The sequence below is a fragment of the Volvox carteri genome, assembly GCF_000143455.1.
Source record: "Volvox carteri f. nagariensis unplaced genomic scaffold VOLCAscaffold_124, whole genome shotgun sequence".
Lineage (NCBI taxonomy): Eukaryota > Viridiplantae > Chlorophyta > Chlorophyceae > Chlamydomonadales > Volvocaceae > Volvox > Volvox carteri.
Window position 1 is genome coordinate 106267 of NW_003307667.1, and position 18662 is coordinate 124928.

Genomic DNA, 18662 nt, shown 5'->3' on the forward strand with positions numbered 1-18662 from the left:
GTTGCCAAGGGGCCGGAGCCATCGCTAGCAGGTAATGAAATCATGTAACCGCTAATAAGGGGGAAGACCCCCTCGCTCCCAGTTTCAAGTCCATGTTCTTCCTTCACTCACAGCAGCCAGGGAGGTCCGAACCCCTCGGAGGAGGCTGATACCCAACCCAGGTTCCTGCAGTGCCTGTACCCGTTCCTCTATTGCAGTCCTCCGTCACTGACTGTGCAGCTCTGACAACATACACTACCTAAGCTCTCAAGCTACTGACCAGACCAGACCTGACCGGGCTAGCTAGCCTTCGCAATCACACGCACACGCAGATATGCTTCGGCCGCCAAACACCTCATCATGCGCCTGCCTTCGTGCCTCTACCCTCTACCTGATACCAAACTGATTCGCTAACGCCCGAACACAACACCCTACCTCCCCACCCACGGCGACTGCTCGCGGTTAGGTCTTGCTGACCCCGCGCGCTTCCTCTCCTCACCGTCCCGTTCCCCTCCCCTCGTTGCTTCACAAGCTGAGCGGCCAGGCATAGCTCGCATGCAGTACTTGATGTTGTGACAATTTAGCCAGCAGCTTGGTCGATTCATCAAATTTCTTTTCACGAGGTCTACTACTAGGACAACATTTCAGTAGGGACAGCTCGCCTACAGGACGCTGTACCTCATGCGCTACAAGGACAGCCTCACAAGATCAGACAACAACATCACAACACACATGCTAATAATGTATCTTTTTTGACTTCCGAAACCACTATGCAGTGACCTCATCATTTTAGACTATAGCACTTCGGTATGACTCCTCGCCTTCTACGTGCATTTCCCCTCCCCTTCCGGATTCGTACTGTGCTTCCATTCCCCTCTCGTTAGCAATCAACTTCCCACCCCCCTGGCCAGCAGCGCCAGTTCAGTTGCTGGGCCCCACTGGGCCCCCAGTGCCCCACAACCCCCTGCAGGCCAGGGCCTCTGCCTCCGCCCTCATCAGGGCCCGCCTCAGCAATCTGGCGTCCCCTAGTAACATCTGACCCTGACGCTCCGCAAGCCGCAACCCCGCCTCTGCCACCGCCTTCCCACCCGACTCCACTTCCCCCCCACCCTCCCTGCACACGCAGGCCCCGTCTGCCCCAATCCCCAGCACCATCCGCACCATGCCCTCGTACCACACCCGCAACAACTTGGCCGTGTAGAACCGCTGCCCCACCACATTCATACATGCTGTCGCCGCCACCGCCTCCGGTGTCACCTCCTCCCCGTCGCCCTCCTCCCCTTGCACCTGCCCTTCCCCGTCACCTCCACCACCACCGCCACCATCGCCGTGGGTCACACCACCCAGTAGGGTACAGCGCCGCAGCCATGAGGCCGCCGGCCAGCAGGAAGACCCACTGCCCACCATCACACCAGCACCACCACACTCGCCACCTACCCTTCCACTTCCGGCCGCTGCTGTGTTGTCATCTTTGTTGGTTGTCCCCCTTGGTCGCTGCCGCTGCTCCTCCCCCACTGACTGCCCCAGCAGCCTCCTCATGTCCCCCAGGCAGTCCTCCAGGGCGGCCAGGGGCCCAGACAGCTGCTCACCGGGGGGCAGGGCCCGCTGCAGGCAGGAGTGAAGCACCAGGGACAGCCGGCAAGCAGAAGCCAGCGCCTCACGGACCTCCGACTGGATGCACGCGATGGCGTCATTACCACCACTGCCACCATCCCCACCACCACTGCCACAACTGCCGTTGGTGCCAGCAGCAGCACTGGAAGGACCATCCCCACCCCGACCATTACCGCCACTGCCGCAGTGGGCAGCACTGTCACTCCTCGGGGGAGGGGGAGGTCCATCATTCTCCTGAGCAGTGCGAGAAAGCACCGAACACCACGGCGGCCCGGCTGATGGTAGCGCCTGGTCAGCAGCCACAGCTACAGCTGCCGCTGTAGCAGCCTTATCGGTACCTGTGCCCGGTATGGAGCCTGCTCCATGTGCCGCCCGGTTCGGGGTTCCGGCGGTGGAGGGGACATGGCAGGCATCAGCAGCAACAGCCGCAACGGGTGCAGCCACCGCAGCCTTCTTTGGCTCCAAACCCCGGAGGAATCCAGGCCGCTCCACACCGCCAGACGTCGAGGTGCTGCCGCCACCATGACCAGCACCGGGGCCCCGCAAGACCTGCTCCCCAGCGGCTGTCCTCGCAGGTCCCAAAGGAGGAGCAGCAGCGGTAGTGGTGGCAGTGACAACTGTAGGCGGGTTTGCAGTACCTGGCGCCGACGTCGCAGCAGCAGCAGCAGCAGCCACAGCAGTGCTGGTGCTAATTGGCCCAGGCGGTGTCGCCACCTCTGCCGGTTTCAACGGTGGCTGTGGCTGCTGCCTGTCACTGCCCTGTTTCCGTCCACCCTGCACTGCGGGTGCTACATCCTGCGGTTGTCGTTGCTGCTGCCGCGCCGGCGCCATATGGGGCTGCTGCTGCCTGAGCTGGTGTACTGAGGCACCGCTGCCGGTATCAGTGCCCACAAACGCAGCACCCACCCCACCCACTGGACGTTCCTCACCGCAAGCCACAGACCCCTGCCCGACCGCACCAGCACCAGCAGTCGTCGCGCTCCCCTTAGCGGCCCTATTTGAGGTCGGGGGCTGCACCGGGCCCGCCTCTTTGGAGGGGCCGCTCGGGAACCTCCCTCCAGAAGCCCGGTGCACGCTGGGTGCGGCTTCTGCGGCTGGACGCACCAAGGGCGCCTCACGCTCGACATGCCCCCGAGACGCCCCTTCCAGACCGCGGCTTCCCCGCACCTCAGACCTAGCCCCAGCTGCCACCCCTTGCCCCTGGACTGCTGCTCCTAACCTAAATCCACCTGCTGCAGCAGCCTCAATAGAAGTAGCAGCAGCAGCGCCAGTTGTCGAGTCAACATTAGCGCCAGTATCGGCGTTCCTGGAAACGCCCGGCTCTGGTTCCACCGGTCCCAGCCTGCTCGCCTGAGGCAACCGCTGTTCCTCCTTTATCATGACGCTCGATCCTCGGCCCGCACCCCCAGCGTCCCCGCCACAGCTGGGTACTGTAGCAGCCTCCAGCATGCCATCGCTGCCGCCGCCGCGGGCATCATCCGTGCCCTCAGCAGCTGCTATGGACTGTTCGTACAACTTCACGGTGCCGCAGGATCGCCACTGCTGCTGCAGGCTGGCAGAAGGGTGGCCAGCCGCTCGTCCCAACCGGCCCCGCACCCGGGCGTCCGGAGTTAACCGCTGCTTGTGTTGTTGCTGTCGCTGCTGCTCCTGCTGGGATAGTAATCGGCCGGAGCCAGTCTTAAGCCCCCCATCTGGCACGGGACTTGTCCCCTGCTGCAGCCCTGCTGCAGTGGGGCCCCCGACCATCCCGCCGCCGCAACAGAGGTCCTTACTGCCCTGCTGGTCTAGGAGCATGTGCTCCTGCTTCATCGGGGCTATAGCGGACTTAGCGCCTGCAATACGTATTGCAACGGCAGGGGAAGTGATGTTCCCTTTCACAGGTGGAGCGGCTCCCTCCCATGTTGCCGCTGCCTCATTGGAAGCCACCGCCACTGTCGGGCCATCTGCAGGCGGTGCTGCTGCTGCTTCCGGTGACTCTTGTGCTGCATATTTCCCTGGAGTCAAAGCACCTGTACCTGACCTTGTTGACATCGCTCCTGGTGCTGGTCGCTCGTTGAGGGCTCCTGGCAGGCACGAGGCCGCGGTGGCGGGGCCCTTCCGATCGGCCTTCTCTGGGATTGAGGCGCCTGCTGCCGTCGGTGGCGGTGGCTTTGCCTGTGGCACTTTCTTGGGATGTTTCCTTGGCCGACCCACGGGTCGCTTGACTGGTGGGAGTGGGGGTAGGGGAGGAGCTGCCAGCAAATTTATCGCTGCCTTGCCGCCCTGATGGTCCACATTTTTTTGCTGCTGCTTTTCCTCCTTATGCTCCTTCTTTGTTTCCTTGTCCTCTGGTTCTGGTGCCGGCGAGACGACGGACTCAACCTTTGTCAAAGCTCGGCGGCCTCTGTGAGCGGGAGGTCCCCGCGGTCCATGACTTGGCAATGCTGACGCCGAGGCCGGAAACGTCTCCACCTGTGCCTTTGCCGCTGCAGGACCCGTCCGATCACTGCAAGGTTTTAGCCCCGGCCTCCGACCCCTTCCTTCACGATCGTCCTCCTCCTCCTCTCCGTCCTCTACCTCGTCCTGCATCTCCTCATCTTCGGAGCCACTCTCCTGCCGCGTTCGCTTTCCCTGACGTCGCTTCAGCACGCCACCCTCTTTCCCTCTCTCCTCCTCCTCCGCGTCCCGGAGTGCTTCCGCAACCGCCTCCTCTGAACTCTCCGGCTGCACGAACAGTCTCACCCCAGCCGCACGGGGCTTCCAGCGGCTGCGTCTTGCCGGCTCCGGTCCCGGCTGCCCCCCGTACCCCAGCAGTCTGCACCCGGACAGCTCCTCACGCACTCTGCGGTCCAGCCTTAGGAGTGGGAGGAGCGGAGGGGGAGACAGGGTGGGGCCGCGGGAGCGAGAGTGCGGGTCCGCGGGTTGCGTGAAGGGGAGGTCGGGGGGTACCAATGCAGCAGGGTCGGGACTTCAACGGAAGGCGAGGAGGGGCTCGGGGGTCTCCCGACACCGACGCCAGGCATACAAGGTCCCCTAGCAGCAAGAGCCGCGAAATCCTCATGTGGGCAGGGCGGCACACACGTGCCATGCGGACTAGCAGCCCAGGAACACATAGACGTCGGAACTGGTGACGGGAGCCAGGGAAACCCCTGGGGGTTATTAGGAGGTGTAGTGTGGCACACACGGTTATGATGGTGGTGGTGGGCATGTAGAGCTCGTTGAGGTTGCAAAAGGAAAGGAAGGGTGGGTTAGCTGCCACAGCTAGCTAGGACCCTTGAATCTGTACCCCGACTCCTCAGATACCGTGCCTACTCGTCCTCCCCGGGTGATGGGGTCCTTCCGACCTCCCTCCAGGCCCTAGTTCACAACACCTTGCGCCACACGTTGCCGTATACATGTCGGGCCCCGTATACCTCGTACACGCACGCACATGAGGCTATATGGCTCCAGCCCTCGACTGGTCTTGATGGTTGCCTCATGGGGTCCCCGCACCCGGTTGTATCGGGGGTCCCGGCCATCCCGCCCCACCAGCTCGATGCTCAGATGCAACCTCTTGGGACTCCCCAACCAAACCCGTCGTGGTCGCTTCAGGCTGATGCCGCCCGCCCTCGCCTCCCGCTGCCGGCTGCTACGGTGACAGCTGCCACCGCCTCCACCGCTGCGCAGCTGCCGGCCGCCCTTACCCTCAGTGGCATCACCATCACTGGACTCCACATCACCATGCGAGTCCGTGTCTATGTCCGTGTGGGTATGCGTTCCCCCCGAGGTCCTGGCGATGTCCCCCCGGTAGAAGGCCCCGGGGAACCACTCCCGCACGTGCTGCTCCGGCAGAGGTACGCATGCCCGGGGATTGTCGTACAGCACTCCCATGCCCGTGTCGGTGAGAGGTCTGTACGGCAGTACGGAACGCGCCGGTGCGTGCCCGCCATCACCAGCAGTAGCAACACCGGCAGTATCACCGCCACTGCGTCTGCCCCTTCTCTTGCCACCACGTGTAGCAGCACCAGCAGCAGTAGTGGCGGCGGCGGCAGCAGCACGAGCGCCACGGATGGGCAACCGCTTCTCCTTGGCCATGCGCCGTTCCACCTCCTCAACCCCCTCACTAGAGCTGCTGCTGCAAATCATAATCACATCGCTAACTTCCGTCACAGGAGCTCCCCCTGAACCGCTGGCTGCAAGGGACTTGGCCTCAGCCTGACCGGGCGCAATTACTCCGGCAGCAGCAGATTTGGAAGTGCCGTTGGCGGCGGGGCCCGCAGCCGTGGCAGCTGCGGCTTTGATACCCTGTGCGCGCGTGCATGTAGTGCGTACCTTTGCAGCTGCGGCAGGGACGGCGTCAGGAACGCCGGGCTGCTGACGCTGGGAGCCGCCGTTGGTGGCAGCTTCAGCTTTGGTTTCCATGGTACTAGCGCTGCTGATGCTGGTGGTGTCCGTTGTGATGTACGAGGACCCGCTGCTACTGCGTATGTTGCTGCTCCCATACGTGCTGCTGCCGCTAGTGCTGCTACTGCTGATCGCTGTCCTGTGGGAAGTGGTGTGATCGTCAGGGGACTCCTCGGGGGCTTCCCGTACCCCTACACGCCGCCTGGTCTGTTGTGGTGGTGGGCTTGAGGCCCCGTCAGCGCCGCGGTCGCGGTGGCGGCGGTCGCTAACAGCAGCGGCTTTAGCATCGCCGGTCGTGGTTGTAGCGGCAACGGCGGCGTACTCCGTCCTGCTCATACGCCGGAGATCGGCCTGCCTGCGTCAAAGCGGCGGAGGCAGCTGCGGCACCTGCACTGCCGCTGCTGCCACTACTGCCCGAGGAAGTGGACGGTGAGCGCAGGAGGGATCAGCGAAGCTGCTGACGCGCTGAACACACCAGTAGGGAGGGACAAATCTCTGGCCGAAGCCAAACGCAACCCTCGAGAGCTTCCGAGATCTGGGGTACTGTAAAATCTACAACCCGACACAGGTAAGGAAGGGCCGGGGCTGCGTTATTGGACCAACCCCGGCGCTGGAATACACGGAAGAAATTCGCAACAGATTATTCGACATTGAATCATCCAGTGACTTAATCGGCCTGGACCGGCCAAGTAATTAAGCAGCGACGATCGCCTTTTGCGGCAAGGACACGCACCTGGAATGTTATGCTGAGCCAGATAGTGTTACTGTGAAATTGTTTAAAGCTTAAGCAGAGGGCTAGTGAGCAACGGAAAATTATAGCGTCCTTGGCGCAGCCTGAACACCTCGTGCCGCGTGACCATGCATAAAACACATCTCAGACTTATACAAAGGAGCTACTGCTATCTTGGCGCAGTGAACTGATCAATGACCAGGTGCGTTCAGTTATACAACGGTCAACAACTCCTTCACGATATCACCAATGACGATAGTTACAGGAAAAACAAGGTACGTAATAATACCTGTATCAGGTTGACAATAATTTGCCGTCAGAAATCCTTTTCCATGACGTTATGCTATGTTATGTTCCGACGATGCCCAGACGAACCAGAAGGCTCATGGACCGCGACTTATAGTGTAGTCAAAAAGAGAAAACAAACAAAAAAGAAAAAGAAAAGAAGGGGTTATGAACCCCATCTGCGAGAGAAATCAGTAACTAGCGACCTCAGGCTTACTACTCGGATAGATCAGCATGCGTCGCCTCATCCAGAAGTTGTGTACGATCTGCACAAGTCCGCGCTGATCATCTATCTCCATGACAGACCTCATACTAGGCTCGGGCTCGATATCAGCCTGGCGTACGCCTAGGTTGAGAAGCCCTTTCCGTAGGTCGTTGTACGCGGGACACTCTAGCAATACGTGAAACTCACCTGCGACTGCATTTTTGTTGCCATAGACCCTGCACCAGCGCTCTTGGCGCGACCGACCGCCGGGTCGGTTAACCTCCAAAGGCCACGCCCCTAAGCGAAACCGCAGCTGTGACAAGCATGACTTCGCAGGGATGTAGCACGTCGTGCGTTCCCATCCAATGGGTATGTCGGCCCACCTTAACCCCTGGTTTACGGTTGTCCGACACAAATTCCCGGGGTATAGTGATAAGAGGTCTTAAGAGGTGGGTTCTGCCAGTCATATCCAAATCGCTCCTCCAACGTTTCCATGATAAGTCGGGTTTGACGAATTGAAATTGACCTTCCCCTCTTCATCCAGGTCCGGGTGCAGCGCCGGGAAGTGCCCTAAGCACCCGAGACCCCGGCTTCTTCGGGTTCCTATACGTCATCATCGGGCTTCCTCAGCGACGAAGCCGGGAAGCCTACCGGTGCAAATCCATAGAGCGCGGAAGATTATTTTACGGTAACATTTCTACTTCAGATTACCTCAGACTTCAAAATTGAGTTTAAACCCCTGACGGAACCGTTGGGGGAACACATGTTGCTGGCCAACGGTAAGTACGACATGTAATATACGATACGATACAATTCCTCATCTCCATGTTTTGGCATAGATGCCTTTGCCGTTAGCTATCAAAGGTACCTTACCATCAACATTTCATTCATTTTCATCCCTACGATAAATCCTCAGAGCAAATAGTTTTGGCTAGCAGCGAATTTATTTGTAACTCGTTCAAATTGCAAGGCAGGAAGCTCGCGATCTTGAGAAGTGATGAACCTTCTGACGTCCTCCTAGCATGTATAGCAGTTTCGTATGCGAATTGTTTGTGCCGTGACCACGGTTGCCTCGCCGACAAGAATGAAACTAATTCAGCGCTGGTTGTCGCCGTGCATCTTTATCTTGGTGATGCTTATAGCGTATGCAGAGGGTTCAAATCATGGTGCGCGCATAAATGCCTTAGTTGAAACATTTGGGCGGTCCTGCCAACGCCCAAAGGAATCTTTCCGTTTTGCGTGATCATCGTAACAACTCTCTTTTGTGTAGATTACTTTGAGGAGCTTTGGGGCTTGGAGAAGAGCGCAAACCAACGGAACGCCCGACGAATGCTCACGCGTGACCTTAACATGGATGAGATATTCAGATACTGGCAGAAAATGGTAAACGGGCATAGTATCATTGCATGCATGATACAGGGTTAGGCTGTTGCGCCATGGGCAAGGGGAATTCCTTGGGAGCAGGGGAAGTTGCCGGTGGGTGTCCCGTCGGGTGTGCACCCCCTGCTCACATATCAAGCTTGCGCTACTCCTGCTGCTGCCGCCGCTGCTGCAGCTATCGGCACTTGTACGGATACGTTTATAGGTCCAGAATTCAGTCATGTGCGCTTGGCCTATGGCTGTCGTCTTGATTGGCGCACGACCCCACATACTTCACTGCCATCGTCAGAAGTTGTACGTTTTCACAAAACACGTGCACTCTTGCTGTCGTACGCACTATCGCACAATGCCATGTGCCTTGCTGCGACACGACACGTGGGCTGCAGCAACTGTTTGTTGATGACGCGTTGCATTGCAGTACGGCCACTGGCCTACGGCGACGTACGAACGGCACGTGCAAGAGTACCAGCGGCGGGTTGCGTCCGCGGGCCGGTCCTGGGGTCTCCCCAAAACCGACGAGGACTTTTTGGACATCTACTACTACCTGCGGAGCAAGACAAAGGTGGGCTGTAGATGGGGGCACCGCGGGCAGATGTAGGAGGGAAACAAGCCGATCCTGGCCTGACCCCGTGGGGAGGGAAGCCATGCAAGAAGCGGGAGATTAAGAGGAAGCAGCTGGGCTGGGTTAGGCTGGACAGGGCCCTGGGGCTTGGGGAAAAGACTGTCGGAAACTTACGGAAACTTGCAATCAATATCAACTTCCGCAGTAGTCTATGCTTTCAGTTGTGTGCAATGTCTCAATAGGGATGAGCCAAAATATAAGTAAGTGTTGAGCCCACGTGTGAAGAAGATTAAACATGGTTGGGAGGAAGCTTATGAAGGTCGAATCACGAGCGGTCGACGGGGGTTGCCTGCTAGGAGAGCGAAGGACCGTAGACTATTGAACAGTCTTCATAAGGCGCACTTGGCGGCCTGTCTAGGTGCCGGAGTTTAATGTAAGTTTACATCTGCCTTGGTTCTCCCAAGTAGGAATGTGGGAGACAGTGCAGGCCATCGCAATGGTCGGGGATGGAGGTGAAGGGCAGGTGAGGGGAAGGAGGGAGCTCCTGGCGTGGGGGAAACGAAGAGGTCCACAAGAGGGTCACGTTGCAAAAGAAAAAGAATGAATGACAGGAAGCAAAATACACCGGATGTGAAGCGTCGAGAGGGGTACGCTGGATGGGAGGTTGCAGGGTGAGGGGGGAAACGCTAGTGCCCCGAGGGGAGGCAACCAGCCCAAGAAGTGGGATTTGTCGGGGTATTGGCGACGTCGTGGCTCGAATGCCCTTATTTGGGGCGGTGCGGCGGTATGAAGGGAAAACCGCTGGCTCAAAAATGACTCCGATATGACTTGACTATGGTGGATGAACGGGGGGCCATGTTTCTGCGGCCCACTGCCCAACCCTGCGGTGGATCCCCGCACCACTTCTCCTGATATCCGACATCCCGACCGCTCTGTCGCCTCGTCCGGACCTCACCTCATCCCTCTGCCCCCTCACCCGTCACCCCGACCCCACTTCGACGATCCCCTAACATGTCCTCCTCCCCCCGGTCCCCGTAATCAGGTTCCTCACGCGCCCGGATGGACACCGGAACTTGACAAGTGCGGGCCTACCTGCCACATGTACGGCACTTGCAACCAAGAGCTGGCAATGTGAGTGTTTTGGCGGAAGGAAGGGGCAGTGCTCTAGCATAGTGAGGTGTTCATTAGGGGCGGGCAGACTCCCGCCACCGCCACCCGCTAATCTTCAGGTAAGGTACCGGGGGTAAGGGCACTTCAGCGAACGAGGAGCTAGTAAGAGGCCGGAGAAGTGCGAAGAGAGGATGGGTGAATGTAGCGTGTGTCCGCACCTGCCCTCTCTGTTCACAGCCCATCATGCGTATCCCGGTAAGGATCTTGTACGGGTTCGCCTAATCCCTTAACGCCTCGTGCAAGCTAGTGCTTCGCTCATAACGTCGAAGTCCGTGCTGCTTAATGGTAATCAGCATCTAGGCTTTCCTTAGTCACACAAATGCCCCATTAACTCCCCCCTTTTCACAACCCCCCTTTTCCCCACGCAACCCCGCTCTGCCCCCTCCCTCAGTTGCGGGTGCCCTCGTGGTCGCGAGGGTCCCAACTGCTCCAGCCCGGTGGCGACCTCCTGCCACCAGTACTGCCACCACGAGGGACAGTGCCACCGCATCATCAGGGAGTGGTGCATAAACGAGTGCAACGACCGGGGGACGTGTGTAGGGGGAGTGTGCCACTGCTACCCGGGCTACTTTGGAGCGGACTGCTCGCTGTCCATCGACTACGAGGGCACGGAGCCGGGGAGCAGGGGGAAGGGATCTACGGTAGTGCTGGCGGGGCTGAATTACACGTAAGTGGGTGGGTTCGGGACGGGAGATATGGGAGCTGGTGGGGTAGTCGGCGGGAAACATGATGCTTGCAAAACGGGGCTAGGGAAGAGTGGTGGGGCTAGGGAGGGACGTGGCGTTAACCCAAAGGAAACTCACGGAAGGAAAAGGGAAAGGGGTGAGAAGGCAAGCAGGGCGTTGTGGCACATGAAGTACATGCGTGCGCATGTATGTCCTTGTCCTCCTTGTTTTTCCTCTGTTCCGGTTCGCTCCATCCCCCGCTCACCCGATCCCTCCCCCTCAGAGCAAATCCCCGTGGACCCCGTATCTACATTTACGAGTTCCCTCCATACATGCACATGTGGTAGGTGGGGTAAGGAGGCCTTCCCTCATTGGCGGGGTCCATGGGTCGATGACTTCATGGACCCTGACAGGACTCCAGCAGTTTCGAATTTCTGACGCCGGCAGTTCATTTCCTAGCATATGATTCCCACCGTTTGACAGTGACCCTCATCGCTCTGGATTGGACCCTGGACAGTGACCCTCAACAGCTTGGTATTATCGATGTCAGCAGGTGACTCTGCCAGTTGCACTATATGGCTCCCCCGTATGGCTGGGTAACCCCTCTGGAGGGCTACCGTGCGAGGGTGTGGGAGGGCAGGTCGGGGGGAAACGGGGAGGAGCTTCCCTGCCTAGCAGCGCTAGGATCCGTCTTCCCACCTTGCCCCAGCCCTTACATACACACACACCCCGATGTCTGGCGTTGGGACGTGACGCGGTTTAATGAAAGAGACCTTCCCGTCTTCAACACATTCACATACACGGCCGTGGACCCCTTCTCTATCGCACACACTCCGCCACCCAACATTCCGCCCGGCCCCGGGGCCCCCCTCGCCCCCTGCTGTCAGGGGGATGTTGTGGCTGGACCGTCCCCTGAACATCATTGTGTGGGAGCGGATCATTTCCATGGGTCTGAGGGAGGTGGACCCCGCCCGGGCTGACTACTTCTTCATCCCCGGGTGTGGCAGAGGATGTGACAAGTGGGACGACAAGTTTCACTTCATATTGGTGGGTGAGAAGGGTGTGGGAAATGTGGGGGAGAATGTCCAAATAAAGCGCGGGAGGTTAAGGTAAAGTACCGGACTTGATTTTGTACCCGGAGGCGGGCCCGGGAAGGCGGCGTGCGAGTGACTGTACTTCTTCATCTCTTCTATTGCACGTCAGCCTGGCCACTCAGCCCAAACCCAACTGCATATCAGCAATTGGTATATGCTGCGATATTGCATATGTTCCCTTCATTGACACCCAAATGCCACCGAACAGCAACACCCAGGCTCCGGCTTTAGGCGCCACGTTCTTGTATCCCCGTTCCAACCACCTTACAATTGCCATCCACCCTTCTTGGATTGCCTCTTTACAATCATGTTCTACTTGCCCTCTCAGCCTATCTGCATAACCCCCATCCTTTTTCTTTCCTCGCCGGTCAGGCTCACTACGGGCAGTACTGGACCCAAAACCAGGGCCGAGATCACATCATGACACACCCGGGTGAGGGGAAGTAGGGGGAAAGAGGGAGGGGGCGAGAGTATGTCTAAATGCTGTGCAAAGATGTGTTACCTGTACGGATATGTTCAGGCAGTCAGGCAGCCCCCATACACCAGCAGTCCCGGAAGGAGTTCCTAGGGTCTCCCTCAGCCCCCGGGCAGGTGGTGCTGCCCGTGTGTGTAGCAGCCCCCTCTGTGGGCAGAACCTCGAGTAGAGCGACCAGGGAGGCTCCAGGGGCCAGTCGGGGGTGCCAGGGCAGCAGCGGAACATGAAGGTAATAAGCATGCAAGCATACATATCTCATATCAGTTCAGGCACTGCTGGTAACGCACATACCGATGCCTCCGGAGGTTTCGGGATTTGGACCGGTCAGGGTCGAAAATCCTTCCGATTGGGTGGAAGGTGAGAATAGTCGATGGCCCCTAGTCGATGGCTGGTGGTGACTTGGGATAAAGTGGACCTGTTAGCTGACCAGGAATGGAGTTGAGCCGCCGTTGAACCGGCAGATTCCGTTGGATGCCGGCGGTGGGTGCTGAACCTGAGCGATCCACTCAATTCGGAGAAGCCGGCTAGGGTGAATGGATGAGGGTGCCCCGAAATACTGGGGAAGGCAGGGCTTCGCCGGGTAGCGGCCACGGGTGAAGATATGACCCCCCTGTCCCACACATCATATAGTGGCACCGGCAACAGGGCGAGGCAGGCTCTGGCCCCTCCAGGTCCTACCCGACTTCCCAGTACCCGGTTTCCCCCGCCCTCCCCCCCTTCAGGTGACTGGGGTCGTTGTGAACACTCCTGGGACGCTTTCGCCGACAAGTTCATTTCCAATGTCACAATGTTACAGCACTGGGGGATGACTGTGGATAGGTCTAGGTAAGGAGGCGGCCCCGGGCGGGGCGGTTCGTGTACAGACGAGGATAGGAAGGAGGATAACGGCGTGGTAAGATGGCCACTTCGCCATGGATAGAGATTCTCAAGGACAGAATCGTGGACGGTCTTGGCTGACTGGTCGGGGGAGGGACAATTGCATACTGAGCTAACTGTTCAGTGATGCGAGGGGACGTGAAGAAGGAGGGGAAAATGGGGTAAGAAGGTGTTGCCTTCGGGGCAGGGACTAGGGGATTATGGGGTGGTGGAGGCGGGTTTCAGGAGCGTGGATGTGTTCATGAGCTGGGGAAGGTAAGAGGCGAAGATGGTGGAAACGGATAATAACTATATCTGGCAGCAGAGTTCTCTCGCACTCGCTTGCATTATTGACGTTGTCATGGAGCTGAGATTGCGTAGCCGCCGGTCCCACCCGTAACGTGCCGTGACCTGGTCCTCTTCATGGCTCAAAGTATTATGCGCGGTACCCCCTCGCCGTCGCTCCGAGTTATATGACAGTCTGTGAGTGCTCCTTTCCGACCTCCTCCAATACCCGTTCCCACTAATGAATATATGTCCCTACGTCTTCTCTACCCTTCCCCCCCACCCCACTCACATGCAGTGAGGTGGAGCACAACTTGTTCAATACTTGCCACAAACCCAACCAGGTGGGGGAAGGGGAAGAGAAGGGGGATGAGGGAAATTTTGGGGAGGAAGGGGATCTGCATCTAAGCTGTATAGGGTTCCCAAGGTTGCTGGCTGGTAGCCCGGGGAGCCTTGAGGGGGGAGAGGGATCACCCGTCAATGAGATCTGCGGGAGGGATTTGGCAAATCGGAACGGAGGGGCTCCGCCGGTGGGTCGGTCAGGTTGGTGGAAATATGGGGGCTGACGGTTTGCCAGGAGTGTGTGTGCGTGTATTCGCCGGCCTCCCTCCCATATCACGATAAGAGAACCAGGTCCACCCTGGTGATCATTATGTAACTCGGATTTCTGTTGGCCCCGGGACCCTAGGATTCTAAGCATGGACCCTGCCCCTCCGCCCCCCTCCCAGGACATCCTGGTTCCCCCCATGTGTGGCGACCTCTACCCGCAATTTGAGTACAACATCTGGCACCCAAACCGCAAGGAAAAGTGGGTGGAGACTGGGGAACCTGTGGCGGAGGGGGGAACGGCCGACCACTCGTGCAGGGCTTGGAGCGGGTGACGTGCGGACTTGCTCACGTACTCACATACGCACACACAGGGGTCACGGTGCGTGTGTGAGGCCCTGCCCAGTCAGCAACCATCCGGGGCAGTGCCTCTATTGAGTGAGAATGCTGCAGTTCCCGGACCCCCACTCTTCCCTTTCCCGCCTTGTGAAATAATGAACAACCCCACCCACCCGCCCACACATCCGCATCGCGCTTTAGCTCCCGGCACCCCAATGCGGTTGCATAACCACCTGATGCCGTACCGTACCATACGCATTTTGCGTGTAATCTCCACACCTGTCTTAACGTTTTCCTTCTTACCTTGTCTGCACCACTCCCTTTATTCATTCCACCTTTATTAACCCACATGTTATCCGGCCGCCCCTTCATCTGTCTGTAAATCTACACGCAGCCCCATTACCAAGACCAACCTGGCGTCTGTGGCGGGTGAGGGGGGCGACCGGGGAGCGACCCGGGAGCGGACGGGAGGAGTATGTGTGTGCGGTAAAGGAGTGTGAGGAACATCATCACTTTTCATGACCGCTTCATCCCCCTCCAGGCGGTAACCCTTCAGGGGTTAGGAAAGGGAAGGTTGTTCTCGTTACCCCACCTTATATCCGCCCGCACCTCTCCTCCTGCCCTCCATCATTATTACGTCACATGCGTCCTTCCTCTCCTCCCCTTCTTCCTGTCTGAACTCCGAAACCATACCGGCTAGCTGCACACAAAGCCCTCCACATCATACCGCGGGTTTCACTCTCTCCACCCTATCAGCACCAGCGAGCCGCGCTTGACGATGTTCCCTGCCAACCCCCACCCCGGCCCCTCCAGGCAGCATATGCGGCTGGAACAGTGTCGAGGAGCCCCCTTGTCGCAACCGGTACTACAGTCTGGGGGTGCGGGCGGCTCTATGGCAGCTGAGGGACGTGCCCGGCTTCCACATAGCCAAGAGGGTGGCCATGATGGGGCAGTCCATGGCGGAAAGCGAGTTCTGCTTCGCACCGACGGGTGTGTGTGAGGGGGGTTGCGCGGAGAGGGTTTGCTTTCCGCGGGGCCTTTGGGTTCCGTGCCTGTGCGGGTGGTTGAGGGGTTGTGAGGCGTAAGGTGATGAGGCCCGTAGAGTGGGTGCGCGTGGGGCGCCACCAAACGATCTGGAGGGTCCCAGGAGAGCAGTACGAGCTTCCCTGTTTACAGGCCTGCACCCCCACATGTTCCTTAGTCTTTATGTCCACTGCCTTCACCTCCACCAACGTCACCGTATCACATAACCTCATTCGCGCATCTCTTCCTCATATGCCAGGCCACCTGGGTGGTGGGTTTCCCACTCCTGAAAGGGGCTAGGAGGGGCTGGATGTTATCCACCACCGCCCCTCCCATCGCCCTAGGCACATCCCAACTGGCGATATAAAATGACGTCTTCTGCCTCCCCCTTTTCGCCAACTCCCACCCACCCCTTCTCCCGGGGACTCCGTCGCGTAGGTGCTGGGTATGGCAAACGTAATGTGATGGCCACCACCCTGGGCTGTATGCCTGTCATCATATCGGGTAAGGGTTTGATCATGACGGTGGCAGGAAGGGGGAGGAAGGGGTGTCAAAGAAAAGAGTGAGGGGAAGGATGGGTTCCATAATTTGAAAATGCACAGCAGTAGCAGTGGTCCAAAGCAAGCGAGAGTTTGTCCGGAGGGGTTTTCCATGCGGTCCGCCTCTGGCATAGGCGTTGGCATTACATGTTTTGCGATAACGTACTGGCCAGTAACATGTGTTCCCCAACAAACAATGGACAACCGTCAAAGGACGTGCGGTTTACGGATGCGTCCTCATGTCGATGCGCTCCGTTTACGGGTGCCGCTCCCTGCAGACCACGTGGCTCAGCCGTACGAGCCGTTCCTAAACTGGAACGAGTTCGGTGTGTGGATCCCGGAGTCGCAAGCCAAGGACGTGGAGATAATCCTGAGGGGCTTTACGCCCCAACAGAAGGCAGAAAAAATGGTAAGGGGTATCGTGAGGGGCTTTTGGTGATTCAGGGGGTGTAGGAGAAGACAGGCGAACCCTGATTTAGTATGTCGTTACAGGGTGGTTAAGCTTCATCAGCGGCCCCCGTTCCCGGGGCAGTTCCCTGCTCTCCCCTGCTAGTATGTTTGTGGCCTGGGGGGAGCCTGGGGGGTTTGTTGTTGCGGCCTGCCCTGCGCTCCTCTCCCCTGTTCTTTTCCTGCATATGTGCTGCTCTCTCTACCCCGGGTCACGTCTGAATGGGCTTGTATTTTTCCGTTAATCTAATTGTGCAGCCTTGCAATTTGCAATTCTGTTGTCCCATTTCCGGGTCCCTGTCTGACCCTATACCAACGGATCCCTAACCTGATTTATTAGGGACCTAACAAAATCCAATACGACACGGTCCAACCCGTACGGTATGTAGGAAAAGCTGTACTGCGCCGCCCGGCACCTTGCGTTTACGACTGTGTACGGCGGGTTATTCGAGGGTGACACGGGCGAATTTGACGCTATGGCTACACTGGTTCACATTTTGCGAGCCAGGAAGCGGCACTGGGGGGTACCAGACCACAAGCTGATTGAGGTGAGGTTGGGCCTTGGGGGGAGGGAAACTGGGGAAGTGAGTAGATTCGGGAGGGTGGGTTTGTTAGGGCCCAAGACGGGCAAGCTAAGGCGTGGGGCGGGGCTAGCCGTGGAGGTGCTCTGGGGAGGGAGTTCAGCCGTGCAGTGTGAGATGAGAAGGAGGAAGAAGAGATCCGGAAGCTCCGACAGGGGACAGGGGCATGCGGGCTGCAACGAGCCCCAACACGGCAGCAGTAGCAACCAAGATACGACCACCCAAACCTTCCCTTCCCCCGGCGGGCTGTCCTGTTGTACCCCTCTTGTGCAGGTGGACCCTGAATTTGCCGACTTTATGGCTTGCAAGCACCGAGATATAAGCACTGAGGAGAGCGGATTTTCAGGTTCTGGTGGTGGCGGTGCCCCGCCTCCCGCCCCGCCGTTGCCGCTGGCGGGAGTGACCACCTCCCGGAGTCACACCATAGACGACGAGGCCTTCCCCCAGAGGACTGTGACCACCGTGGATTGGATTCGGGCGGCTAATGGAGAGGCAGCAGGGAGAGGGCAGGGCAGTGACGGCCCGGTGGAGCCCCGGCTCAGGTACGGCAGGGAAATGTGGGGGAAGTGCTGGGACCTGGGGCTTAGGAGGTTTGCGGGCAAGGGGCAGAAATTCGCGACCACCTTAGTATGCGTCTGGTTAGCCTTGTAGTTCCTAAAAAGTGAAATGTGAAATGTAGCTGACCCCCTTCTCGAACAACCTTTTTAGACGTCGGCAGATGACTCCTTGCTCCGTGTATGATTCCCTCTCCCTTCCGCCAACCCTTCCCCCCTCCTCCCGGTCAGTGGGCTGTGTTACTTCAACCCCCAATGGGTACATTACGCGGACCACGACGCAGCCGATGCCACCGATCAAGTTATCAAGGAGGTGGGAAGAGCGGGGTCGGGCGAAGTCGTGGCAGTGGGAATTGTGTGGATGTACACAGGACGTGTGCGTGTATGTGCTTGAAACTTGTCATCTGCCCCTTCTGGTGACTGGTGGAGATAGTAACCCTCAAAGCCGCTGCCTCTCTTTGGCTTCAATTCGGGAGAGGAACCACATGTTTCCTGACCTCGGCATGTTTCCTGACACTCATCCCCCTTTATCCGCCCTCCCCCTCCCGGCCCCCATAATCTTCCTCAGCACATGAAGGCAGGGCAGTGTATGCCCAAGAACGCTAACCGGGTCGCGGGCTTCCCCCCGGGGGCCTCCGTTACTTGCCCCCCCACGGGTCCCATCACCAAGTGCGCTCAACTCGTGTAGATGCTGCAGTGGGGGCGGGGTCCGGATGCGAAGGGTGGAAGTGACGATTAGCGCGGAGGGCCATGAGTGCACAGAAAGGTGGGAGAATCGGGGGCAATCCAGACCAGCGGAACCCGAGGGGGCGGGGTAGCCAGGCAAGTGGGGGCGGGGTAGCACGGTGATTATGACGTAGATGAGTGGCGGCGGGACTGGTGGGGGTTGAACTGCATGCACTGTGAAATGCGTGTTTAAATGTACTCGTCGGTTTCATATGGAAGGTGTAGGGTGGCGAGGCAGGTGAGGAT

General features: G+C 58.7%; 2 protein-coding genes across 2 annotated transcripts; one reads left to right on the top strand and one right to left on the bottom strand.

Annotated features, from left to right (window-relative positions):
- Positions 1-900: 900 nt before the first annotated feature.
- VOLCADRAFT_100534 (uncharacterized protein) lies at positions 901-7394 on the bottom strand (the record flags this gene model as incomplete). The annotated part of the gene is made up of 8 exons (XM_002959091.1): positions 901-1584; positions 1645-1827; positions 2038-2210; positions 2997-3425; positions 3609-4426; positions 5003-5766; positions 5884-6306; positions 7383-7394. 8 exons carry the CDS (start codon positions 7392-7394, stop codon positions 901-903), a joined length of 3486 nt encoding a protein of 1161 aa, XP_002959137.1.
- Positions 7395-8051: 657 nt separating this feature from the next.
- VOLCADRAFT_121779 (uncharacterized protein) lies at positions 8052-18378 on the top strand (the record flags this gene model as incomplete). Its single annotated transcript, XM_002959087.1, has 20 exons — positions 8052-8341; positions 8446-8558; positions 8974-9117; positions 10160-10248; positions 10465-10482; positions 10679-10954; positions 11236-11295; positions 11840-11999; positions 12419-12479; positions 13244-13346; positions 13960-14005; positions 14390-14469; positions 14941-14975; positions 15360-15536; positions 16008-16073; positions 16387-16517; positions 16945-17103; positions 17410-17678; positions 17922-18003; positions 18259-18378. The coding sequence occupies exons 1-20, from the start codon at positions 8215-8217 to the stop codon at positions 18376-18378; spliced, it is 2316 nt and encodes a 771-aa protein (XP_002959133.1). The 5' UTR covers positions 8052-8214.
- Positions 18379-18662: the final 284 nt, after the last annotated feature.